At 48.0% G+C, this 27,967-nt stretch overlaps 1 protein-coding gene across 1 annotated transcript; it reads right to left on the bottom strand.

Annotated features, from left to right (window-relative positions):
* Nucleotides 1-95: 95 nt before the first annotated feature.
* On the bottom strand, nucleotides 96-27,967 carry RBP1 (retinol binding protein 1). Its single transcript, XM_037525890.2, is given in 5 exon segments — nucleotides 96-3,394; nucleotides 5,390-5,491; nucleotides 26,990-27,168; nucleotides 27,699-27,889; nucleotides 27,891-27,967. Coding segments are annotated over 5 exon segments (591 nt in total). The 5' UTR covers nucleotides 27,956-27,967; the 3' UTR covers nucleotides 96-3,340.

The raw sequence follows: 27,967 nt of genomic DNA, 5'->3' as shown, positions 1-27,967 counted from the left end.
GCCTCTCAGACCTCTGTTTTTGTTTTTTTAGAACCATGTATTTTAAGCCAGCACTGTTCAAAGCTCTGAGCAAGTAAAATTCATATCTATTCTTTTTTAAAAAGATTTATTTATTTATGCATATAAGAACTGGGGTACAGGCCAGAGGTGTGTGGGGGGGGGCGGTGAGAGGACTCACCAGAGACAAAGTGGGGAACAGAACAGGTGGATTGACTGAAATACACTGCTGAGGGGAGTCAAGAGAGGTCTGCAGTGCCATGTGGGTCACCTCCCTAGCCAGGGATTGAAGTACTGTGTCTTAACCCTTGGCACCACCAGGGAGGCCCCAATATATTCTAAGTTATTTATATGTATTAGATTAGTCCTCACAAAAACTCTATGAGGAATTGTGAGTTCTAATTTATAGATGAGCAAACGGAGGCACAGAGAGATTGTATAACTTGCTTTAATCTCATCGAGTGAAGAAACAGCAGAGTTGGGATTTGAATCCAGCCCATGTGGCTCCAGAGCTTTAACACTCAGAGGCCTCACCCTGCTGCCTCTCCTCAGTGAGAGCCCACCTTTGCCTCAGCACCTCCTGCCTCAGTTACTTCTAATGACAATTTGAAGTTGTGTGATGTAAACATATTAGTAAATTATCACATAGAGCATCTTTTGAAATATTGTAACCCTCCGGTTCAAAAATGTGGAGAAAAATTTTCCAAGTTGACAGGCCCAAGAAATTGTGAGGTATATGACATGTCTTCCACAGCCTGGTGATACCAGGAGGGCTGGTAAATGCACACCTATCCTGTGTCAGTCTTAGGGCATCAGAGTGCTTGTGCCCTGCTTGGAAATTCAGTAAGTGATCCCAGTCCTAGTGCCTGCTGCTATTAGAATGTAAATCTTCCTTATCTCCTACAACAAGGCATTTGAATATTGGTTAAGTGGCAAGGCTTGTGGTAATGTTCCAAAAATGGGCCTCACGTAGATAGCTTTGGGCTGGAAGTGAGAGGAGCTAAAGAACCACTGAGAAGACGGAACAAGCACCATCACACAGGCTGCTGCCAATCTAGGAGCAGGCCCTCTGCCAAGGATTGGAGGTGGTGCTTGCTAATCCCCCTGGCACAAGATGAGAAAATGGAAAGCAGCACTGAAGTTACAGCTGCTTCTGTGGCTGGAGATTATGCATAAGAAGCATGCCTCTCACTTCACGGGTTTTGGGGAATATGTCTCATTTGAAGTGAAGTTTGCATTCAATGTGACCACTCTGTGCAAAGCTCCTGCTCACTCTTTCCTCTTCTTTCTAGAGACAGTTGTTGCCAGAATAGTTTTGCTGAGAGACTGATGATGCCACTCCCCTGCTCAAAGTTTTCTGTGGCTCCCATTGTCCACTGAAATAGGTCCTGAATCTCCCCACAGGGCAAAGGCTCCCAAGAGTGGGGCTTCCCTCCTATATGACATGCACTCACACCAATGATGCTACACCTTTGAACTTCCCCCTGAGAACCTAAATGTTGGGTGAGTAATGGAGAAAGAAGTCTGATGGGAGTTTCAATACCTGAAATGGGATGGTAACTCCTAGGTGCCCAGCAGATAGGATACTAGCTCAGTGCCTGGCATACATAAGGCCTTCTTAAGCATTTGTGTAATGAATGAATGGATGGTCATCACAAGAATCTTCACCTTGGATTTTTCTATTCCCAGAACAGAGACCAGAGTGGCAAAAGCAAAGGGATTGCTGCAGTCTTTGGCAAGTCTGGGCTTTTATTTCCTTGGTTTAGCTGGGGAAATGACCTGGATAATAAAAGATATCAAATATTTCTCATACTTATCTAGGGCAGGTTTCTTGCTCTTGTCGCTGCTGACACACAGTGCTGGATAATCCTTTGCTGTGGGGAACTATCCTGTGCATTGCAGGATATCTGGCAGATACTTGGACGCTGCTCAAGAGATGCCAGTAGTGCCTCCCTCCCAAATTGTGAAATTAAGTTTGTCTCCAGAACTTGCCAAATTCCCCTGGGTGGGGCTGAATAACTTCTGGGAAATATTTCCTAGAACCAGTGTTTCTAGAGAGTGAGTCTCAACTCCAGTGGCTTACCAGAATCACCTGGGGGTTTTATAACAATACGTATGCTTGGGCCCCACTGTGAGATATGCTGGGGTCATTGGTCTGGAGACCAGCCACTAACTGGCATTTGGCACTCAACAAGCTTAATATACACTACAAGCTTCACAACTTACCTGTGTGGGAGGTGAAGTGGATTATTGTGGCCTATGATTGGAAAAATGAGGTCAGGTTAGGGTGGGGTCGGTGTTGTCCTGTAAGTGGTTGAGTTGGGACTCAAACTCTACTTGTAAGACTAGGGCTCTTTCCAAAAGGCAGGATGCAGCCCAGGCAGTCTTGATGTTCATTTGGGGTCTTGATGTGAGTCTTCCCTGTTCCAGTGGCTTTCCCATATCTGTGATCTCTCACCTCCTTTCCTCACTCTGTGGTTTCCCCGTGTTCCTTCAATGCAAAGGCACAGTGGGCAATCACTTACAGTTTAGTATGAACAGGATGTTCTCCCTCTTCTAGGAGGATTTGCAAGTTATGCCTCATCTCTTACCAGTGAGAAGGCAGGCTGTTATATCAGCTGATAGATGAGCTGGCGTAGTGAAGCATGTCTTTCTGACTTCTTTGAAATCAAATCCAGTTGGTAATTGCCTTTGATAAGGCTCATCTCATTCTAACATTGGGCTTAAAATTCTATCTAGTTCTCTTTCATTCACAAATAAATTATAGGGTGTCTCCTAGCTGTGCACTACAGAGTTAGAGATCTCTGTTAGTTGGGTCCCTTTAACTAGGCTGCAAGTTCCCAGGGCAGAGGTTATCCTCTCCTGCATTTGTGGTCTGTGACACTCCAGAAACTTTGACCCTGAATGACATGTGATGTGGTTGGTCCTTAATACACAGCCAATTGATGCCAGTCCACATATGCAGGATTCAACCCTATGCCTCTGAGGAAAGACCTAGTGGTACAACCTCAGGACCAAATCTGTAGGAGTGTGGCTGACTTTTTCCCTGTTCCCAGGGGTGGCATCGAGAAAAAATGAATCTGGAAGCTCCAGTAAAAAAGGGAGCCAAGGGGTTTTGAAACTTCTGCAAAACACAGGTCTTAAGTGGAGGTTGTTTTTATTGGAATGGTTTTTAAGAAGAGAAAGAGAAAAAGCTGAGGCATACTGCTCACAGGTGCCTAGAAGGGGGTGGGGAAGTTGGAGGGTGCTGGACTTTCTGTCCCATGCTGTACTCTGGGGGTCCTGGCCCACACATCCATGCATTCATTCCGGGAGCCCAGGGCCTGCCTGTCACCTGGGGGTTTCAGTGAACCTTCTTGAATACTTGCTTGCAGACCACACCCTGCGCTCTCATCTCCTGAAACAAAAATAGATGCTTTTCATTGGCCAAGACATGATCACACTTGGAACTTAGTGCATCCTGGGGTAGGGAGGTGGTTTGAACCCCCCACCAATTCCTTGGAAAGCTGGTTAAACTGGATCTTGGAATCAGACTCTGCTGTGCCCTGTGGGGAGCTGGCTGGGAAGCAGGTATGGCTCAGAGCTGACCCATAGACCCTCAGAGGCTTCTCCTCTTCCATCATCAAGGGAACAAAAGGTTTTAAGAACCTCTGACCTCAGCTGGGGGCTGAGTCTGTGCCCAGTCATGGCCAAAATCAGTCCCAGGCACAAGGCTTGGACCTGGAGGAATTCAATAGGTTGCCTCACAAAGGGATGCAAACTAGTGTGATTCTCAGCTTTAGCTGCACTTTGGAACTACCCGGGAGTTTGAAAAATGCCTAGGTCCCAGGCTAATGTGCGTCAATATTTCAGTGGATGAAGCACTGGAATTGCAGTTATTAAATGCTCTCAGGGAGCATGACAATGCAGTGGCCAGCCCCTTCCATGCCCACAGGGCAGCCCCGCTGACTGTTGCCTGAGGACACAGCACAGAGTTGCACCACCTTCCTATTTTTGTTTTCTTGAAAACAAAAATCTGACCCTAAGCACCGGCCTGCACTTTGGAGGTCCATATATACATGGACTTTGTTTCTATCTGTGAGTTTTGCATTCACAGATAGAAAGGTTGGTCTAACTCCCAGACAAGGTTGGTCAAACTCCCAGATGCAGACCTGCCTATATGGAGGGCAGACTAAATTAACCTCGATTTTTAACCCTACATTGTTCAAGGGTTAACTGTACTGACATGACATTTCCAAGTTTGTGAAGTGCTATCTAAAGAAGTTTCAAGCCCACTTGATGGCCAAATAAAAGAGGCTGCAGCCCCAAGTTTGCATGGAAGCACAGGACACACAATTATCGGACTGAAGGGTTGGTGGGGATTGCTTAATCTTCCCTCACAGCTTGACAGACAAGGGAACAGCCACCAGGGGAGGAGACTAGTTGGCTTCCGGTGGGCGTGCAGCCCCAGCCCATAGCATCAGCCTAAGCTGCCAATTAGAAAGATGCCCCTTGTGTCTCTTCTCACCACTGGCAAGTCTCAAAGCTCTTACAGACCTTGATCTTCAGAACCCTGCGGTAGTAAGGCAGCATTTTGCTGCTGAGGCTGAGGGAAGGGAGGCACTGATCCAAAGGCCCACTGAGTGAATTGGGACTAGAGTCCAAGTTATCTGAGCCAGGTTCCCTTCTCAGAAGAATGGTAACTGGGGATTTCCAAGGGGCAACAGGAGTGGTGGAAGGTCTTTTCTCAGAGGTCTTGGGTTACTGAACCCGCCCTGGGGCTCAGGGCCCACCTCTAGATCTGTAAGTGCTTTCTCTGGGTGATGGGTGGAATAGAAGTGGCTTTGACTAGAGGCTTCAGACTGTGGGAACCTAACCCAGCACTGACAAAGGCATCTCCTACCCTGACCTACATCGTTGAGGTCATGTGTTAGAGAAACTTAGAGAATTCTCCTTGGTTGTGGCCTGCCACAATCTGGTATGGTGAAAAGAAACATTGCTTGGGAGCAAATTCCACACCTGCCACTTTCCAGGTGTGGAACTTGGGTGTGAACCTCCATGTCTTCATCTCCAAAATAGGAATTATACCGTGCCGGGCCCCCAGGGTTGCTGAGAGAAGAGAAAGAGATATGAGATGCAAAAGAGTTCAGCACCGGCCCTGGCATTCAACAGATGTACCTCCTCACCTCCTCACCTTGGACAACTGGGTCAGCTTCGACCTTGAAAACACATGCTCAGTTTCTAAAGTTATTCAAGTCTTCTCCAGGCCCTTGGAAGAGAAGCTTCAGAGCAGAACCAAGGAGCTACCATAGACCTTTTTCCAAGATCCACCCAGCAGTGACCAGGGTCTCTGGGGCCCAGCCTGGCCTGACCTGGCCCCCTTCTTTTCACCACCCCTTGGCCGGGAACCTACCAGGTGCAGCTCGTCACCCTCAATCCACTGGGTCCAACCGCGTCCTTCCTTCTCACCCTTTTGCACACACTGGAGCTTGTCCCCTTCCCAGCTCACTGTGGTCTGCCAAGCAAAAAAAAAAAAAAAAAACGATTGTGAGTTCTGAGCAAGCAGCCTCTGGGGCTGGGGGAGGGATAGCTCCATCCCTGATAATCCAGGATGTCAATTTCATTATAGGATATTTGCAGCTAAATACTCCCTGTGCATCGTCTGTTATTAAAGTGTGCAAATTAGCTTTAAATTTTACAAAACCATCATAAATTTCATTGAAAAGGCTAATTATGAGAGAAAAAGCCATGGGGCGGGACTCTCAATGCAAGGGTTGAGAACGGGGCTGGGTGGGTGGGGAAAAGGGGATTCTGAGGGCTGGGCTCCTATGTGGCCTGGGTGAGGGAGACTGTTCTGCATCTTGCTGATGGGCAGAGTACCCTGCCCATCCCCAGGCATTTCATTCATTCATTCATCTATAGTTTCAACCTTCATTAGGTCTTGGGACAGACTCTACCCTTGCCCTCAAGATGCTTTTCATCTTATATAGAATAGCTATAGTTATAAATAACCAACTATAGGTATAACGGCTGCTCTGTGGCATTCCCTGTGCCATCTCCGAATCCTCAGCACTGTGCATTTAGAGCGTGGGTCAGCACTTCCTTTCACAGGTCAGGTTAAAGGACTTGCCAATCTCGCCTGGGTGGTCAATGGTGAGGGTCAGTGATCAGAACACAGATCTGTCCCTCTCCCCTCTGGCCCCTACTGCTTCCCTAGGTGCCCAGTGTCACCAGTGTTACAGATCAGAGGCTGCAAGAACCCAGGTAGGGTCAGCGAAGGGTGGGGTGGAGGAGGAGAGAGGAGGCGGCACCAGGGCTGGGACTAGAAGGACAGGACAATGGAGTTGAAAGAAAGGAAAGGACACTTGGGGAGAGGGTTTCTCAGAGGGCCCCCACGAGACAAAGGCACAGAGGTGGACAGCACAATGCAGGGTCAGGAAGCTATTCGGGGAACCGTGGGAGGAAGATCTTGCTGCCCTGCTGGGGTCCCACCCCATGCCACCCCTGTGCCTTCACTGCTGCCCTGAGAACACTGTCGTGCCAGGTGCTGGTGCTCTGAAGGGCGGAAGGAGGGCAGGAGGCCAGCCTGGACTCATAGGAGACTTCCATCTTATTTCAGCTACAGAAATATAGGACTCAAAGGTCTAGACGGGGGCTGGTGGGCAGGCGCAGGGGTCTCTCATTCTCAAGGCTGCCCACTTCCTCTGAACCTCCTTTTCATGGGGTGCTATTCCACATTGTGAACCCTGCCTCCCCACTGTCATGAGTAGCAGCTCTGTTTGCCCTTTGTATACTGTAATTGGACTTTCGGCAAGTCCATGCCTCCTCTGGGCCCCAGTGTTCCTATCTGTCCTGCGAGGGGTGGGAGGCCATCAAGTCAGAGGCCTTGACTTTACAGAAGTAAAGTTCTAGGATTCTTGTGTTTCTGGACATGCTCAATTGTGTCAGGACAGTCAGCAAGGGCCTGGTAGGGATTTAGGAGAGAAGGAGAAAACTGACAAATGGGTATAGTGGGAAATCTTCCTACAGAGGCCCACCTTCACTCGTCCTGCAACAACCATCTCCTTCCTGGACTTACTGATCACTCCTGCCCTCTGCTGTCGGAATGAAGCAATCACAAGGGAGGCTGGTGAAGTGGCTGTGCGTACCCCTGGTTTTACACAGGAGTAAGCCCAGCCTCTGCTCCTGCACCCTGTTCCAAGGACAGGGCACAGGAGAACTTGGACACTGGTAAAGACCAGGAATGACCTCAAGCCGCAGGACAAGAGGCCCATTCACTGGGGCTTCATGCATGGCAAGCCGGAGGACCCAGAGATCAGACAGTCCTTGATTCTAAGGAGCTTGTAAGAAAACTCTACTTCCTTATCAGTGGAATTTCTCTTCATGTGTTTAAACAGAAGGTTACTATGCAGACTATGAACTCCGACTCAATCAGAAGCCTAGAGAGAATAGCTGTTTCTCATTACATCCTTCTTCTGCCTCTAAAAGAAATATTAGTCAGTGGGAATACTCACACCTTCTTACACCGGGAAATGCAAACAAGCACAAGGAAGAGAGTCATCAAAAGAATACCTGTAATCTGCTTCTGCAGAGGTAATTCCTGTAACATTCTGGTGTATTTCCAACCAGTCTTTTTTTTCTAGGAATATATTAATATATTCTAATATATATTCTAATGCATATTCTTATTAATATAAGAATATATAAAACATATATTTCTGTTTGCAAACAACCAGGATTACATCATTTATGGTTTTGTACCATGGTTTCTTCATTTAATAGACTTTTCCTCTTCAGCAAATATTCCCCATAAGCATTATTTTAATTGTTACATGATATTTAGGAAATGGTTGTATCATCTATGAGGCCCAGTACAAAATGGAAATGAGGGACTCATTTAAAAAACAAAATTTGCTGACCTGCTTTGTGAATTCATAAATTTGCCTTTTCTGGAGATTCCATTTACATGGAATCATTTACGATGTAATCTCTTGTGTTTGCCTTCATTACTTAGAATACTGATTTTGAGATTCATCCACACTGATATATAGTAGTTTGCTTCTACTTATAACTAAATAGAATTCCATTATATTGCTGTGCCATATTTTGTTTATAACCATTCACCTGCAAATAGAATACATATTTTTTCCAGTTGAGAATTTAAAATAAAGCAGCTATGAAACTTTGTGTACAAAAATTTTGTAATATAATTTAAAAATTTAAGATGGCAACAGCAGAGCATTAACTAAAAAATGGGGCCCTGGTGACGGCATTGGGCAGAGGCCTGAATGTACATACCATCATTTAGCCAATTACCTATTCTTGGACATTTAGATTATTTATAATTCCGTGCCGCTTATAAATAAGGTTTCCTTGTATACCTACTTCAGAACACATTGTTTCCTTAGAATAAGTTTCCAGAGGAGGACTCATTGCATCCATGAGTGTACATCTTTTTAAGGCCTTTGATAAATATTTCTAGGATGGTCACCAGAAAGCTCAGACTGGTTTTTCCTTTCAACACCAGTGCTGGAGAATGCGTATGAAAGATGTTCATGAATGGTAGAGAAAACTTTTGCTCCTGGGTTAATGTGATCTTTCCAGATCATTTGGTATCTTTTAACAGGAGTCTTTTGGATTTAAATAACAATAACACATTTGCTCAAAAGAAGAAGAGATAGCAGAATTCAGATATCATGATTGGTGGAAGGAGACAGGGAGATCTATGGGTATAGAAAGTCCTATCTTAGAGCCCTTGGAAATCAGACTGCTTAAAGAGGAGGGTCCTTCACACACATATACTATGTTCATCTCCAAGGAGTCACTTTTTCAACTCCAAGCTCCTGTTGAGTTCTGACCCTGAATGAGTTGGGAAGAACAGAGATTATTCTCATCTGCACTAGGCATCAGGGCAAGCTGAACTCAGAGAGGTTAAGTAAATTTCTCAGTGTCACTCAGCTAATGAGGAAAAGAACTTGGGCCAGAACGTAGCAGGGCATGACTTAGCAACCCCTTATTTCCTAGTTTGGGGCAGGGCACCTGCCAGGTGCCCAACAGATGTTTGTTAGTTTTTTCAGGGCTCCAAGGAAAAACTGGGGCACTGTGTTAAGATTCTGAGCATCCCTCAGGAGGAAGAGCATCGAGTTCAGTCCAGCTCTTGCTAGTGTGAGTGCTGGGAGCCAGAGATGGATCTTAAAGACCCCTGCTCCTACAAAGATCTCCACAGAGAAGATCAGATAAGGGAGTCTCAGTGGTCACAGCCCCATGTGGTAGGTGTTGAAGTCAGGGGTGCACAAGAGCTATGGTGTCCAGGAGGGCTCTTCATTTCATAGGAAACATCAGCTAGTTTTGAAAAAGTGGGAGGACATCACAGAATCATTAAGGACCCATGAAATGATAATCAAGCCAGTAAGGGAGAGGGTATCCTGGAGTCAAGGAGAGGGACCAACAGGCCACACTGAAAATTTGGACTGTGGCCTAGAACATGTTCTAGTGCCTCCCCACACAGCCTGTGCCCTCACACAGACCTTAGTTCTGATTGGTTGGGTGGAAGCATCCAGGAAAGCACTCACCAGGTGGCCAGGACATCTGCTGGGCTGTTCTCTGGGTTAAAGAGGGCTGGCACTTAATTGTCACTTACACTGGAATCCTGGTCCCTGTCCCTCTCAGACTGTGCCCCCTCCATTATCAGGGTGACCCAATTAAAGAATATGTTCCCTGGAGTCAACAGACCTTGACCCTTTGCCCTTGGCTATGCAAAATAACCTCGGATGAACTGGATGAACCTGAGCCTCAGTGCCCTTGCCTGCTAAAGCCCAAGGGTAAATGATACTGAGTCACTGCATTGGTGAGCCCTAGTGAGTTCCATGATGTTCACCCATGTTAAGTTCCCACATACTCATTGACTCTGGGCTTAGCTTTGTGGCTTGCTCTGGCCAAATGGGCCGTTAGTAAGTATGAACCAAGCAGGTCCTTCACAAGCATTTGTACATTGGCCTCTTGGAACCCTCCCCTCTTGGAACTGAGCCGCTGTGCTTTAAGGAAGTCCAGACTATTCTACTGGAGAGGAAGGCCACGTGGAGAAGCCCTGGAGGAGGAGAAAGGGAGGCTTCTGCAGGAGAACTGAGGCAGCCCACTGAGCCTCTGCTGCATTCGGCCACACGGAGCTGAAGAACTGCCCAGTCTAGGCCAGACCTCGGAGAATAAATGGTGACTGTTTTACATGACTAAGTTTTGGAATAGTTTGCTATATAGCATTAAATAACTGACAGAGCTCTTTTCCCAGATTGTTCTGAGGATGAGAGAAGATAAACATAATTGCATAGGGCAATGGTAGTGGCGTCCAGAGCTTAGATACGGGTGGCTTGTTCAAGTTCAAAAATAACAAAAGTCATTTTTTAAACTGGAGATTTGCGAAGAAGTGTCTTCAGCTCAATGTTTCAGGAGCTCCTTCCCTTCCAGGGGACTTGGATCCCAGCACAGACCTTGCAGGGGCCGCCTCTGAGAGGGGTGCCCAAGAGCACTGTGATGTGCATTTCCCTACAGTTTAGCCTTTGCTTAAGTGGAAGATTTATTTAGAAGCTCCCTACTGTGATGGCACCAAAATGTGATTTAGTTCTCCTACTTCCTACCCCATATTCACTTTGGATGGGACTGGATTTTTCTTTTTAAGCTCTGTATCCAGTGGGAATAAATCAGTCACTTTCTAGTAGATCAGATTCGTCTAAAGAAAAGAAAAGGGTGGCTGGGGAGTCGGGGAGGAGGAGAATCACCTAAAAATAAAAGAGAAGAAATAAGGAAAGAAGTAATGTTGGAGCGGGGTGGGTAGCAAACAATGGCCTCTTGTTTTCTTGTGACACAGTAACTTCTGATAACAGCCCTCCTGACATCTCAAGAGCTCATTCCACGAGGTCCCCTCACGCGAGCACCCAGCCACCTCTGCCACCCCAGGAGCAGTGGCTGGAGTGAGTCAGGGATGTAGTCTGTCCTGTCAATGCCAGTGCAGAAGAGTCTTGAAGAGGTCATCTGACCCAGTTTCCTAGAGTGGATACTAATCATTGTGTAATCCACTTAATCAGGACTACTGGGGGAATGTCAGGTGAAAGGATGTTCCTAATGCTTTTCAAGTGGCATGGGGGGAAGGGCAGAAGCTGGGGGGCTGCGGAAGGTGTGGTACAAACCCCAGGACAGGCAGTGATACAGGGGCTCTGGGATTCCACTTTGGGGAAGATGCCCAGACAAATTCAAGGAGGAAGTGTGGTCACCTTCAGCTCCCCTCCTAACAATAATTCTTATCCCATCGGCAATCTGAAAGTCTGCAAACAGGCAGGAGACCAGGGCAGCCAGTTGTTAGGCAAAGCTGGCATAACTTTCCTTTTTTTTTTTTTTTTTAAGATCTATTTATTTATTTATTTATCTATCTATCTATCTATCTATTTATTTATTTATTTAATACAAGCACTGGGTACAGTCAGAAGCGCGGGAGGGTGAGAGAATTCACCAGAGTCAGAGCGGGGAGCAGAGCAGGCAGAAGGACCGAAGTACACTGCTGAGGGGAGCAGTGGGCGGCAGGAGGGGTCTGAGTGCCATGTGGGACCCTCCTCCGGAGGCCGGGGAGCAGCCGGGGATCGAACCGGCGCTGCAGAGGCTGCGGGCAGCTTCGCAACCCAGCGCTCAACCGCTGCGCCACCGGGGAGGCCCCTGGCATAACTTTTCTATTAAAAACTAATAACCTCCAACACTTTGGCTTTGTCAGCAGCTTTCCTAGACAGACGCGCACTGATAGATGGATGAAGACAGCTTTGCATCACTCTGACAAGGGACCGTCACTTCAAAAGCCATTATCTAGCTCCCCTGACCACTCAGAAGTCCCACTGGCACTGCCACATGGGGCTGAGTGACACAGAAAACCTGGTTCTTGCCTGCAGCCTGAGCTAACATGTTCCGGGGAAGTGCTGAGGTCCCCTTGCCCGGGGCAGGGACAGCTGTGCACAGGGAGGATGGACCGTGACTGCCAATGGAGCCATCCCTTGGCAGTGACCGGGCATGGACCACAGACAATGGGACTCAACGTGGCTGCCAAGAATTTGTGACATGAAAACTCCCACATGCCCCAAACATCGCTTCGTGGAATAGGGGGTGATGATTCCCACTCCCTCGCCACCCGCCACCCAGCTCTAGCATGTGGCTCCTTACGGACTCGCCTTCAGGAGGGCGGGGACTGAACCTGTCACTTCGTGGTCCCAGAGCCAGGACAGACCCAGGTGTGACTCCAGAGCTCTTTAAACTGGGGGGAAATTGAAACAACAGACAATTATGAACACTTTATACATTATGTGAGTTGCTAAAAGAAGCATATTGGCCTTTCCTTCTGGCGTGTGATTTTGAAAGGGTGCTTCACCTTTTGAGGGGTACTGGGACAACTGGAAGTTTCTCAGGCTTTGGTGCCCCTGTTAGATAAGTGAGCCAGTAGGAAAGGCAGGGAAGGGGACAGGGAAGCTGCCAAATGTCAGCACTGTGCTGGGAGCTTTCCATAATGCTCCATGTGATCGTCAAGCTTTAAAGCTGATCAGAATGAAGTAACACGGCCAAGCCTGCCACGAGTTAGGAGTTGAGTCATTACCTGAACCCAGTTCTTTCGGGCTGAGGGATCAGTTAGTTGTCTGTGAGGCCAGGCGGGTGAGCCAACCATCTGGCTCCTTTTCTCCTCCATTCCTAGGGGGCTGGCAATGATCTAAAATCAGCACATTCTGGGGGAAAGGCTAATATGCCCTAAAAACAGATTAAAACTAAATTAATAAGGCCTTAAAGTGTGAACAAGTAATTAAGAGACATAAGAGCTATTAAAAGCTGCTGCTATGAACCAGTAAAGCCACAACAAGGCCTTTGTGGGCACGAAAGAATGCAATTCTGGTAGCGTGAAGGCACAAATAGCAAATGATAATACAATTCTTAGGGCAAACAAAATGATAACTTGTTAAGACTCATCTTGACACATCATATTTAATATTCCAGAAAGTGCATGGGATAGATTTTAATACAAGAAACGGTCAGGAAGCTCAAGGCCCCACAAGGCAAGGTAATAGATGGGAGGATATGAATGGGGCTGGAGATGGCCTCTGTGGAACTGCACGTCATCATTCTAGGGGTGCAGCATGGCTGGAGGGCTCTAGGGCTAGTGGGACCGATGCTCTGCCATGGAGCAGCTCTGCCTGGAGGGCAGGACACATGAACTGGCATCGACACTACTTGTGCTCTGTGCCGGGAATCAACATGGACATCCCGACCCAGCCTGGGGTGAGGGAAGGCTTTCTGGTGGAAGCAATAGAATCAGTGTCACTGTCACTGTCACCATCATCACCCTGACAAACTGTATTCAGCAAAGCATGGGTCATATCCATTGGTTCCTTACAATCTCCTGGAGCATTTTCCCTTCCCCTTTTATGGATGTGGAGACTGAGGCTTTGAGGTTGGCTAAACATGAGGTGGGGAAGATGAGATTTGACTTTAGATAAAGCCCACCATGCTCTTGGTCACTGTGCTCCACAGCGTCCAGATCTAAGCTGCCCATGGTAGCAGGATTTTACAGAGTGGTTCTGAGCAAGGAAACAGCATTCAGTAATCACGGTCTCCACTGGTACACCATAAAGTCTAGCTTTGGTGCTGCAGAGCGAGGGAGGGGAGGTTAGGACCCTACTTTCAAGAGCTCACAGACTACTGGAGAAGATAAGCAGACAGAGAATTCTAGCAGAATGACAAGAGCTGGGCAGAGGCAGGCAATGGTAGTTCTGGAAGTGGGATGGTGCCTCATCAGGCCCTGAAATGGAGGTAGATGTTCATCAGGGAAGACTTCCTGGAGGAAGTAATGCTGGAGCTGACACTGTAAAAGTTAGGTTAAGAGGCAGAAATTGAAAAAGAGCAAGGAAGGAATCCTAGGCAGAGGGAATAAGATGGACAGATACAGGGAGGTGCATGAGTGTTCTAACTGGGTTTGTCTGACTGAATTCTTCACATGACTCTCCCCATGAAGCTGGACCCTACCCCAGAATTAACTGAGGGGTGGGGGGGCTTGCTCCTAGCCTCTTGTCTTCCCCAGTTCATGTCTCCGTGGTTTCAGATAGTCAAGCCTGGTGCAATGGAAAACCCGGATGCTTGAGTATCTCTCAGGCGAACTGGCTGACTCTGCTACCTGGCCAGTGCAAAGAAATAGCTGTTACAGGTCAACCCACAGCAGTGAGAAGGTGGGGAGGTGGGTGGAATAAAGGAAGGTTATCCTGCTAAAGAGTGCTCAGAGGGACTCTGGAGAACATAGCCCACCCCAGACCTTAACCTTTCCATCAGAGCCTCTGGTCTCTCTTTTCGATCTTTTAAAGCAAAAAGAAACAATCCCAGAAGATGAGAGATTTTAGTCACTATATATTCACACGATACCAGCACCCACGATAAGCCCTCACCTTATGGCAGAGAAAATTTACATTACCGTTTGTGGAATGATTGGATGATGGCAGAGAACATTCTAGGAGTACTCTTACATTTATTTATTTACATCAAATATTCCTGGCAATGTGGCCTTTTAGTCTTCCAAAAGAAGACTTTTAGCCTTTTTTAGCCATTGGAGTGACGTTAGTCTCAAGTGTCTGAGGCCTGGAGAGCGTTGGCACCATGCGTAGGGTCCCACAGCCAGGGAAGAGTAAGAGTCTTGTTTACACCTCCTCTGTCCAACTCTGAGGCCACTGTTTCCACAGGAATGCCATGCTGCACGGCACTGTATTCACTGCATAGCACCCAGCAGGGGTGGGCCTGGGTCTGGCCTGGCCACCAGACAGCAGTTTGCCTGTCTGAGCTGGGCATTTGGGAGGGACCTGATGACAGCCTCGGTGAGAGGCAGACCTGAGCTCCAATACATCCCACTTCTTTCAAGCTGAGTGACTCCAAGCAGTACATTTCATCCTCAGAGCCTCCATCTCCTCCTTTGCAAAATGAGCTAATGAGTCCTGCCCCAGAACAGAGTCCTGAGGATGAGATGGAACCAGGGGTTGCAAAGACCTACTTCAGCACAGGACATAGAAAATAATCAGAAAGCAGTACTTCCCCTCTGCTCTTGGCCTTGCCTGGCCTGTTCTCTGTGGGAGTGGAGAGGCACTTGCCCTTTTAGCTTCTACTCAATAGTCTTGCCGCCCCTTCTCTGGATGGCCAGGCATCCCTTCCCGCTTCTTACCACTCTCAGAATTTGTCTCTGGAGCACACTGTTTATAAAGGTTGAGAATAAGTAACAGCTCAGAGTAATGGAGTGATTGCACCACAGGTTTTCCTGCATCTAATTCTTTAGCATGAAGTAGGGGCTCTTTAGTTATAATTATCCCTATTTATAATTATCCCCATTTCACAGACAAGTCAAGGCCCCTACCTGAAGTAACTTGCTAAAGGTCACTGGTTTCTGAGCGGCAGAGATGGGATTCCAGCAGTGATGGGTTGGCTCTAGAGTTGAACCTGTTAAGACTCAGCCTGACAGGTGTGGCCTATGTGAGAGGGAGCTGGGCCTCAACCATGAGAGCTTGAAGGAAGCCAGGTAGAGTTAAACCTGTGCTAGTCTTGACCAGTGGAAATTATCCCCCCAGGGGGAGGAAGCAGGAGTGAGTAGAAAGACGGAAAAGAGGACAGCAAGTGAAGGCATTTGCAGATGGTGGGATGGGGCCAAGCGCATGGTGTGAGGTAAGGAATGGGGCTGGAGAGGCAGGTTCTCCTGCATGCTGAAGAGCCAGAGTGTCATCTGGCCTTTGCCTGTCAGCACTGGAGAGCCTCTGGGGTTTTTGAGCTGTGGAATCCACGGGCACATTCCCTTTCAGAATGTGAAGAATGGGCTGAAGTGTTGAAGATAATGGAAGGGAGATCAATGTGAAGATATTGCAGTAATTAAATGAAATAATCCATGGAAAGTGCTGATTCTGGCACACAGTAAGTAAGCACACAAGACGTTAATTATTAGTATTATTACAGGCAAGAGACATTCAGAGCAGTGGGAATGGGGAAAATGGAAAGACATGTTAAGCAGAATGGAACTTGTTGACTGATCGCCTATCAATGCTTTCATTTACTTTCACAGTGATCACCTACATGGCTACATTGCGGTCAATGGAATTAAAAAGCCACAGTCACACTAACCACCCGGGGTCACATGACACTTAAAGACACCAGCAGGAAGCTGTTCCGTAAACCACGCAGGCTTGGGAGTCAGGGATCTAAAAATCTAATCCCAGAACTAGAGTTAAGCAGGAGCTTGACTAGGCAGGACCCTTGGCTCCCCATCTGGGTGACGTGAGAGTGGCACTCCCCTCTAGGATTGCTAGTGTGTAATTGATATGAAGTGCTAACCCAATCCGCCACGTAGCAGCCCTCAGCTGCTTACTGGATTGTTGGGGATTATTACCATACAGCTACAGATACCTTTTACAAATAGATACAACTTCTTATTCCTTTTGAATGATTTTCCTAGAATATGATCCCATAAATTGGACCTCTGAGCCAAAAAGTAGGATGATTTTTCTGACTCACTGCACACTGTCAGATGGGATTTCTTTTCTCCCCTGTCCCCCATTTTCAGAGTGCAGGGTCAGTTCTGTTGTAAAGGCTGGTGAAGGTGGGTTTTGTAGCCTGAGTGCTCCTCCATCCCTCCTTTCATGCACTTCATACCCATTTTATACATATAGTTCTTCCCCAGAGTATTCCTGTGGTGTCCTTGGACTCTCAGGTCAGGAAAGAGAGCAGGAAGCAAGCAAGGAAGGAAAGATTGGGTAATATCCCAGTATGAAAGATGGTGAGGCATTCTAAGGTATTTACATAATAAAGGAAACACCTAGAGAAGTCTTTGACTTTTTTTGTTTTTGTTTTTTTTTCCCAAAGATTTATTTATTTATTTATACAAGCACTGGGTACGCGGGAGGGTGAAAGAATTCACCAGAGCCAGAGTGGGGGGCAGAGCAGGCAGAAGGACCAAAGTACACTGCTGAGGGGAGCAGCGGGCGGCAGGAGAGGTCTGCGCGCCATGTGGGACCCTCCTCTGGTGGCCGGGGAGCAGCCAGGGATCGAACCAGAGCCACGGAGGCTTCGGGCAGCTTCGCAACCCAGCGCTCAACTGCTGCACCACCAGGGAGGCCTGAAGTCTTTGACTTTTTACCCAAAATGAACGTGCTCTAATGGTGGTATTTCAGGCACCAAGCAGAGACTTTGAGGTTCCTCTTTGAAGGAAAAGGGGTGGTGTGTGTTTGCGCGCACTGCTCTCCCACAATTGAACTTACACAATAGACACAACTACAAAAATGGTTTGCAGGGAGGAAGCTATTGTGAGTTAGGCCCAATCTTGCTTTCAGAGAAATAAATGTTCAATCAACTCCAAGTTAAATAATAATAAATCCCTGGGCCCATGGGAAATGCCTGTCATAGGACTGGACTGGGCTGCAGGGGCCAGTTTCCAGAGGAGGCTTCCATAGGGGAAAGGAATTCTAATTGCAAAGTCATCAGTTTACATCCTCTTGGTGCCTGGCGGGGAGAGCAGAGGGGAATTCCATCCATCTATCTCTTCTGGTTCTAGGCTCTGTGGAGCCAGGGGTTCTGGGTTTATAACAAGTGGTCCCTAGGGAAGAGGAGGTTCCAGATTCCTTGACTGTGAGGGCCTGAATCTTCAGAGGCAGGGACAGTATACTAGTGAAAAGGAGATTCCTACATTGAACTCACATTTGGAAGGTGGTTTCAGCTACTGTTCAGACCCACCTATTTGGGATTTTTGGAAGAAGGTGTAGCATTGAATGTGAAGTCCTGGACCACCTTCCAATACTCTCATGCTTTCCTGCAGGACTGCCAACCCCCGACCCACGCATTACCCTCCTAGCCCACACATTACTTTTCCATGCTGGACCTGCCTTGGGTGGTCAGTGGCCTGGGGACCTGGGATAGCCATCCTGCCTGCAGAGGCCCAGCTCCAGATACTGTACATCCTTCCCACCCATAGCATTGAGGCATAGGGCAAGAGGAGAGCCCTTAGGGTCAGAATAGAATAGGAAAAAGCTCAGGAGAGTTCAGGGAAGCTCCAGGACAACACATTCCAAAGGGGACTAATCAAACACCCCAGGACTAGGGGTCAACAGGACATTCCTGGACAAGGCCAATAAAGAAAAAAAATAAGGGCTGGGACAGAGTTGTAGTTCTAGGCACAGAGACATTAAGGCAGTGAGTGAGACCACTGAGAACTAACCAATCACAAAGAGTCTGGTGGGGCTTTAGAATAATCTGGGAAAGAAGGTCTATATTCCCTGAGGCACAACTCTACTTTGGCTTCCTTGCCCCTCCCTGGCCTGGTTCCATTAGCCCAGGAATCCCACTTTATTTCTGCTCCTTCTTTTCTCCTCAATAAACTTTTTCTTTCTCTAAGCAAATTTGCCTCTTTTCTCTTGCTTGCCTGTGCATCAGCGAAGTTCCTGGTGTGGCTTTGTGAGACACCAACCCATGGTGGTCTAGTTGCTGGGGCTCAGCGCTGCCACTGCAGCTTGGAATCCATTCCTGGCTGGAGACTAGACCTGAAAACCTGAAATTTCGGTATCGGCATCCTGTGGGCTCTCTTTCTACACCAGATTCATCACAACGAGAGCCCATCACTGACAGGCCTTTGAGGTTTAGCCAGAGGTGATGTCCCATCTCCTACTGTACAGTCACTAGACTCTAGGCACTAGCAGCTGAGCATACAAATAGCACATTGATCTACCCTAAAGTTTCTTCCACCCTACAACATGCTCTTCTAGAAACTTGCTGCACCTGTGCTGAGATATGGAGTCCTTGTCTCCTTCCCTTGAAGATGGGTGGGACTTTGAGTCCACTTCAGTGAAGAGAATATGGCAAAGCTGTTCTATATATCTAAGTAAATCATAAAAGTGCCACGCACTTCTGGTGTGTTCTGTTGGGATTCTCATTCTTGAATAAGCAGCTGCCATAGTGGGAAGAAGCTCATGCAGCAAGCGAGAATGCATCTGAGCGAGCCCTTTGGAAGGTGGGTCCCCCAGCTTCTCACTGACATGACACGAAGCAGGGATGAGCCACCCCTTTTGTGCCCTGCCCAAGTTACAGGTTCATGAAGCAAATAAGCACTGCTCCTTGAAGGTATGAAGTTTTAGAGTGTTTTTTACACAAATAAAAAATTGAAGTAATTCATCACCATATTTGATTTTGGTAATAGTGCCATGAGTGGTACTACTCCTGGCCCCTATTTACAAATGAACCCAAAGGGATTAAGCACTTTTTTACAAGGAAATGCAGCAGGAAAGTGTATCCAGGATTCAAACCCAGGTTCTTCTCAAAACCAGGCTCCTAATTGCTCTGTTGTACCCCACACTTGTCCAGTTGCACACAATCCTGGTATCGCTTTCTTGGCTCCTCAGTTGCAAGCCAGCGTGTGCTGCTGCAAGTTTGGTGTTCCTGGGCAGACCCCACCTGCAGGCACTGAACTGTATCTTGCCACTCTCGTTCATTGACCAGAACTGGGCACCCTTAACCCTGCACACTGAACTATCACACTGAATCATGATGAGAACATTACAGAAACTGGGCATGAACCAGCCTACTTCCTTTTTTTTTTTTCTTGTTAGTAATCAAAAGAATGGTCTTTGAACCAACAACATCAACATCATCTGGGAAATTGTTAGAAAAACAAACTCTTGGGCCCTATTCCAGGCCTTCTGAACTCTGGGGGTGGGACAAGTTTAAGTTTGAGAACTACTGCTCTATCTGCTTGTGTGGTTCTGACCCCATGATCTCTGAACTCTGGATGCCTTAGGATGTTTTTAGATGTGACAGGAAACAGGTTCAAATAGCTTAAGAGGAAAGAAAGGGAATGTACTTGCTCAGTACATAAAAGTCTCAGAATGGTGTTAGTGTAAGGAGCTTCAGCAAGCCTCCAAGCTCAAATTCTTTCTCTCTTCCTGCCTCATTGCCCCCACTCATGCTACTGACCTTATTTTATTTTCTCCTTCCTTTGGATTTCTCTATGAAGCAGTCATGAAGATGGCATGGAAGTCACATCATACCAATTTATCACCCTTCGAGGGAATAGAATGCATCAGAAGGGCTCTGCCCCTTGTTGCACATGAGATCATGGCTTCACAAGGCACTGTCCCCTGTATCATCTGCCTCCTGAGATAGGCAGGGCAGTCATAGCACCCATTTTACAGATGTGAAAACTGAGGTCATGTGTCCCATCATTTAACTAACGCTGTCAGTTAGGTAATAGGGGACATTCAAAACCAGATGTCTGATTCTAATATCAGCATTCTTGCCCATGTTCCCTTGCCCTGTCAATACTGTCTGACCTTACCTCCAACTCATGATGAGGCTTATAACAAGGGATTTAGGTACTAGCCCCCAGAAGAGCTCTAAATGCCTTGTAACAGAGTTTCAGAAATAGACTAGTTAGAATCCTCTCTGCCACCAGCTGATGGCTGACACAGGGTAAAGTCTTTTTACCTTTCTGACTTAGATTTTAACCAGTACTGTGGGTAAATGATATTCACAGAATAGCATTTATTGTGGGAAGCAAAAGAGATAGTACTAAGATCATTATATGCAGGCCCAGCACTTTGCAAGGATAGAGTACACATTATTTTCCTTGTTCCAGTCTAATAAAAACCAAAACCTAACAAACCACTGTGATTCTTAAAAGCTACTTTGTGAATTTTATTTGGGTTGCTTTAATTCTCCTTTTAGTAATCCTCAAAAGCATGCTGCTGACACCGATTTCAAAGGTCAGAGACCTTTAGCTAAGACATGAAAGAGACTCCCTGTTTCCATCCTGGAAAGGACCCAGTAGAATGGCGGGGCGGTTCTCACAGGGCTCCTGGATCCTATGGTGTTCTCAGCTCTGCTGCCAGGGACTTAATTCTGCTATTGGCATAGTGTTTTTTAAATTATGAACCAAAAAAATCTCCTTAATGAGTCAAGAACAGGGTGAGAAAGCTGATACGGGCTTAAAGCAAAGTGTTAAATTGCAGTTTGGTTGATTTCAGGTATTATCATATAAAACCGGATGGATGGATGGATGGATGGATGGATGGACGGATGGATGGATGAGAGGGAAGGAAAGAAAACATACGTGGTTAAAGAAGAAAGGACACAGAAAATTTAAGCGCTGATATGAAAAGATGCTAAGAAAATATTATAGAGTAAAACAACATACAGAAGCGTCAATTTCTTTTTGTCTTTCTCTTCTTCCTTCTCTCGTTCTCTTTTTTCTTTTTGACTTTAGATAGAGATATTGACCAACTAATCAATCAGCCGATAAAGAGCATCCACACTCGAGGCTGATTTCTGTACAGATTCGCCAGTGACCTCTGGGGAGTGGGAGTGGGGCCAGTGGGGGAAGGTCAGTCTCCACTTGCCTGTGCTGCTTGATTTTCCCCTCATTTTATAATAAAGAAAGAGAGGAGACGCAGGCGGGAGGAGGAGGGGGAGGACTAGAAGCGGAAGGCAGGCCCCGTGGAAGGGGTCATCTTGAGTTCAAGGCTGGAGAGGAAGGCGAGGCTTCAGCCAGGGGAGGAGGCACCAAGCATCCGAATGAACAAAGGCTCCTCCAGCGCAAACCTCAGCAAGCTCTTGGTTGGATGACAAATGGCCCTTCTGCTCTCGGCTGTGATTCCTAGCTCAGTCTTTTCCCACAAAAGCTGCTCCTGCTGGGGGGAGTTTAGAACAAAGAGTTCTATAACACCTCATTCCCAGGGATCCCCTGGCCTTGGAGTGGGCAGCACTCTTTGAGGTTGAGGGGTGCCTTCCTTTCTCAAGGTCCCCACCCTGGCAAAAGCTGCATCAGCTAGATTCATTAAATGATGCTGGCTTCAAGCCGAGGCTGTGATTTCATTTTAATGGATAAAGGCAGGCAGGAGGGCAGTACAGAAACGCTGAATCCAGTCTTTATATCTTCCTACCAACATGGTAGCCCCTGCTGCTGAGGGTTAAACAAGATTGGAATAGAACAGACTGGAAATGTCAGCTGAGTGATCCCAGCTCTACAGATCTGAATCCCTCCACCCCTCCACCTGGGGAGGGACCACAGAGCCATTTCAGGGACTTGGATTTCAGGGTCTGGATTGTGGTGTCCCTGGGGGTTAAATGATGGACTAGACTGTCTGGTGGGAGGGCCCCTTTCTACCTGATTTCGTAGTTTCTCAGTTTGTAAAGACAGGCACAAAGAGATGTTTCTTTACTCCAAAGCCATGGTTCTCAAACTTTAGTTGTATCAGAATCAGCTGGTGGGTTTAGCAAAACCCAGAATGCTGGCCGCTCTCCCAGAATTTCTGATTCCATAGGCCAGGGGTGTGGCTAGAGAATCTGTGTTTCTAACACGTTCTCCTGATGTTGCTGCCACCGCTTTGCATCATGGCGCCCAGAGAGTAAACAGTGACGAGGGCTGGCCACCTGGGTTTCAGGTAATAGGGCATGTGAGGAGGGTGGTAAACTGGAGAAGCCCCATCCTCAGGGAGCAACTGTGACAGTGTCCCAGGGATCCACAGCACAGGAATAAGCAGGAATCCAGCATTTTCAGCAGCATTGATTTTTTTTTTTATAAGAATAGGCAGAAATATGGATTTTTTTCATGACATCTTACCATCTTTGGCAATCATTGACTGTGAAATTTTCCAAAGATTGTACAGGCCAAGCAAAACACATCTGCAGGCTGGGTTTCATCCTCGGGCTGCTGCTGTAGAATATAGATAAGGTTCCCATGGCACAAGGCAGGATCAGGGATCTCTAGGTGCCTCTGGCTCTTTGGTGAGGACTGTCAACCTCACCCCGCCTCTCCCAGCGTGGGCTCCCTGTGCCTGTCAGGGCCACATCCAGGCCCCTGCTGGGGAACACTGCTATGCCCTGGCCACTTTCTCAAGGTCCCCACCTTGGCAAAGGTTGAAGCCAACATCAACAACTCTAGCCACCCTGAAGTCTTTGCAGCTGTACCTCTCTCACCTCTGAAACTCCTAACCAGGCCCTTCCTGACCTCTGGATCTTTATGCATATGTTTCCCTCTGCCTGGAATGTTCTTATCCCTCTTCCACATCTGACCTAATTCTTACTTGTCTTATAAGGCCTCACTTAGTTGTCACCTCCTCTGGGAAACTTCCCTGACCACTGCTCCCTCCATCCCAGTCCCACATTCCTCAGCCCATTCCGCTTCCATCAATACACTGGCCTGAAATGGCCTAAAGTTGTGTCTTTCTCCTCCACTGGTCTGGGTGCTCTAAGAGTCCTGCTGCCTCTCTGACTCCAGGGCTGAGCTTCTGGTCTAAAGGACAGGTCTAAAGGAGTATTTATCAAGTGTTCCTCTCTTGGCCTTGGCCTTGACCTTCCTCTTACCCACTTTTGGTTTGCCAAGCTACTTCCTGTCTATCCTTCAAGCCACAATTCAGACTCCACTTTCCATGGGACCCTTCCCTGACCTCCGGGTCCTGGCAGGACATCCTGTACAGCCTGTTCTCCCACCACGAACACACATCACATATTATTGGCTGTTTTAGTTGGTCCCCTCTACTCCTCACTACAACGAACTCCGGAGGCCCACAATCTTGTACAATTCATCTCAGTAACAGGGGCTGCAGAGCAGGCATACTGCTCAGAGTGAGCACCATGAAATGCTTGTAAGACCAACAGAGGAAAGGACAATTCAAATGAATGAATGATCAAAGATGAGAAATGAAACCCTTGTCATGTGTTGGGAAGAACATGGAAGAATGAACAACCCAAAGCTGAAGAATAAACTGGTCTCCTCCTGCACACTGGCTGGTGGGCAGTGTGAAAGTTTCAACTTGCCCAGCACCGCTGAGGGCCCTAGAGACTTCAACCAGTGTGGCCTCTTGGCATGCATGCTGCTTCCCTCAACACGAAACCCTCTAGCTATGTAATTCTATTACCCTGCACCTTCCTCCAGGCATGCTCTTCACTGTGCTCCACCATCCCGCTGGGCAGCCTGGAAAGAGGGCTTCCCTGCAAAGCAGACTCCAAGGAAAGGCCCAAGCAGAGGTGCCATCCCTCCCTGCAATAGACAACAGCAAGGGAAGTCCCATCGACTTAGGAGGAAGCACCCTGAGTCCCGGGACAGCAAAGGTAACCCTGAGTGCTGCACAGCTTCATGTAGCCTTCCGAGTTGCTGGAATCCCTGGTCTGCTCACCTACCACTATCCTAATACTGGATCAAAAAACAAAAGTGACCTCCAACAATAAGTGCTGAGGAGGGCGTGGAGGAAGAGGAATCCTTTGGAAAACAGTAACATATTGTTGGTGGCAATGTAAACTGATGTAGCCATTTTGGAAAGCGATCTGGACCTACCTTAAAAAACTGAACATGGAAATAACCATAAAATCCAGCAATCCCACTTTTGGGTGTCTATCCAAAGAATACAAAGCCATCAACCCCCCAAAATTATATGCTGTTCAATGTTGATTGCAGTGTTATCTATGATAGCTGGGATTCGGAAGCCACCTAAGTGCACATTAACAGAGGAGCAGATAAAGATGTTGAGATAAAGACACACAATGGAATACTCTCTAGCCACAAGGAAAGATGAAACGTTACAGCAAAAGGAAGGAGCTTGCGATGTAGCAAAGTAAGTCAAGATATTGGACAATTTCACATATATGAATAAAATAAGGAATCATGGTGGATGAAGTAGTAAGGCAAAATAATTGTAAACTAGCAGACACTAATAACCAAAGTAAGGTTTTTGGGGCTTAGAGGGAAGAGGGGAGAAGAAAGGGCTAAAGGGGTAGGTAGTAGGAAAAAATTTATATATGTGCTCCATTTTCTTTAAAGAAAAAAAAAGAAAGACAAAGAAGGTGGCCACATGCCCTTCCTCTGTGTCCCAACCCTCCCATCCACCCCTTTTTTCTTTTCAATTAAGTGCAGAAGTCTTCCTTCTGGGATCCCCTCGCTCACCACCAGTGTCACTGTGTGCTGTGCGTCGATCTCTACCACACAGGCTGGACATCCGGGACTGACGCGCTGGGCTGGTCCCTGTGCCTGGGGCAGCAGCAAGCTGGTGAGGTGAGAAGAGCAGTAGGTCCCAGCAGTGCTTACGGACAGGGACTCAGGGACTGGGACCGAATTCAGATCCTGACTGCTACTAACTTAACCATCCTAAGCTCACAGGAAAAACCTTGCCTCTGTTCACTTATCTGTAAAACAGTATGGTGAAGATTCAGTGAGTTAAAAAAAAAAAAAAAAACTCGCATAGTAAGCACTGGATGGGGATTAACTAGTGTTGCTGAGTGATCAACATTTCCCGAATTAATGGATGAGGGAGGGAGGGAAAGAGTAAAGATAATTAGCCAAGGACAAACCAGCACATTCCAGAGGCTGTTGTGACCCAAAGTAAACAATGTTTGCCATGTCTGTGAGTGCCCAAGTGAGCTGTGGACAGGGTTGCTCTTGGGTCTTAGGGTTCCACGGAGCAGCTGGGGAGCAGATCTTGGGCAGTGGTCAGAATGACAGGGCCCCCAGCTCTGGGAAGCAGATCCTGGCAGAAGGTTTCCTTTCCCATTGTGAGCCCTGCTGCAGATTAAGAGGCCTTGGGCCTTTGACAGGCACATCCTGGCATTTCCCTAGAACAGCAGCATTTTTTCCCCACAAGTGGCATCTACCACCATCATTCCAAAGAGCAGATTCACACACTCACTCCTGACAGCCTTCAGATGAATCAACAAGGGAGGGGGCTGAATCCTTCAGGCCTGGCGCTCAGATTCCCAGACACACACAGGCACTCCTTTAACCACAGGTCTAAACCAACAAGGCCATCTGGTTTTTGCAAAGACAATGAGCAGAGAGGAGCCTGGCAGAGAGCAGGAGTGTGGGCTTCCAAATCTGAAGACTTCTGGTTCAAATCCCATGTACACAAGTCTGCTCCCCTGTCGGGAATCTCAGCCATTGCATAACATGGGGTTACTAATCCTTCCCGCATGGGCTGTGCTGTAAAAAAATTAACCAAGGGTGGATGCTTGGGAAATGATGGGAGGGGGAGGAGAACCTCACCCAAAAGCCAGGTGGCTCCCTGGGGGGTGAACAGAAGCTCCCTCTGGACCAAAGACTGTGAGAGGAGAATGGGGGAGGGAGGGAGTAAGCGGAGGAGGAGCATCCCGACCTCCTGGGGACTTGAGAATGTTGATGGAGGCCTAGGGCTGACCTTCCGGACTCTGCTGTGGCAGTGTTAATTGGGGCCTCCCGGTCACCAGCTTCCCAGCCCTGGGGACAGCAAGGTCAGCTTCCTTCTCTACTCCCCAACCCCCCACCTCCAAGGCAGCTTCCTCTGCCCTGGGTTACAGAGGCTTTGACTTACAGAGTAGGTGTTGGTTGGGCAAAAGGTTCAAAGGAAGCTCACCACAGAGGAGGAATGGGTGGGGAAGGGGCTGGCCCATGGCCAAATCCCACTTTTAGCATGAAGAGGGGCAGGTCAGAGACTTCTGGCAGAGATCACAATGCTCCCTGCTTCGTAGATTGGTTCCATGCCAGCTCAGATAGACACAAACACTTCAAAGGGCTCTTTATTTTTTCTCTCCCCTTCTTTTCCTCTGCCTCCCTCAGCCCATAGTGCAACCAGAGCACAATCAACAGATTTGCCTGGAATTCCAGCTAAGCCACTTCCTGGCTGTGCTACTCTGGGCTTGATACTTCATCTCTTTGTGGTGTTTTCCTCATCTGTAAAATGGGTGAACTCACACCTCCCTCAAAGCTGTGAGGATTAGGGGCTGTCCAGTGCACAGGGCTCCTGGCTCCAGTGGGACAGAATAGGGCCTCTACAACCTGCTCACCAGTACCATCTGGTTTGGGTGGAGGGGTATCCTGGATGAGCAGGTGCTGCCTACCTTGAGCGCTGAGAGTGCCGGGATCAGGAGGGTTCCCTAAGACCACAAGGGCCTTTTCTACCCTCAGATGAACTAGCCTGGTCTCCGGCCAGGCCCCTGGGCAGCAAAGGCCGTACATGACGCAAATCCTCACCATACACTTGCGGTCATCTATGCCCGTCAGATCTTCCTCAAACTCCTGCCCAACTTGGAAGTCCATGATGTAGTTCCTAAAAGTGCTCAGCGTGCGGATGATCATATGGTCGCCGTCTTGCACAATCTCTTTGTCTGGCTTCAGCAAATTGGCGATTTTGCGCAAAGCCACATTGACATCTGCAGGGGTGTTCAAGGGGCAGGGGCAAAAAACTCAGACAACTATTTCCAAGGAATGGGTCCCCAAGGGTCCGATCCTACTCCCCTCTAAACCTTGTGGCTCCAGGTGTTAGGGGGAAAAGGATGTCCTAAAGCTAATCCCATACCCTATAACACAGGCAGTCTGTGTGCAGCCTTTCTGTACCTTTTTCATTCTTTTTTATTGCAAGTTTTTCTGCCCTTTTGTTAACGTTTTAAAAACAAAACCAAAAAAGAAAAAAACAAAAAACCAAAACCCCCCAAAAAAGAGCAACCCAAGCCCAGCTCTCCTAATGAAATTATCCACCTCTAGTCTAGAGCCAACTATCAGACTTTTGCCACCAATTAACCCTAACCCTAACCCCTGAGCCTCCGATCCGAAGGCTGCCGGCCACCCTCGGAGCGGTGCCCAGGGGGAGTCCGGCGGCGCGGGCGCGGGCGCTGGAGCGGGCGGGCTCCCGGGAGGCGCACGGCGGGGCGCCCGGGGCCGAGCGCGGCGGGCAGCGGCTTACCCAGCGCGCGTAAGTACTCCTCGAAATTCTCGTTGCTCAGCATCTTCCAGTACCCGTTGAAGTCGACCGGCATTTCGGGGCGCAAGTGGGGGGGACGGCTGGGGAATGGGAGGGAGCGGTTGTCGCCTCTCGGGGTGGCGGCTGCCGAAGCTTTCCGGGTGGCAGCGGCCCGGAAGTGTGCGCCCTGGGGCCAGGGGGCTCCGAGGGGCGGCGACAGCTGGATTCCAGGCGCGCACAAAGCCCCGAGGAGGCTCCATTGTAGCCGTCGC

This window comes from Talpa occidentalis, unplaced genomic scaffold (assembly GCF_014898055.3).
Source record: "Talpa occidentalis isolate TD23 unplaced genomic scaffold, MPIMG_talOcc4v2.1 talOcc4.4, whole genome shotgun sequence".
Taxonomy (NCBI): Eukaryota; Metazoa; Chordata; class Mammalia; order Eulipotyphla; family Talpidae; genus Talpa; species Talpa occidentalis.
This window is presented reverse-complemented; position numbering and strand designations above follow the sequence as displayed.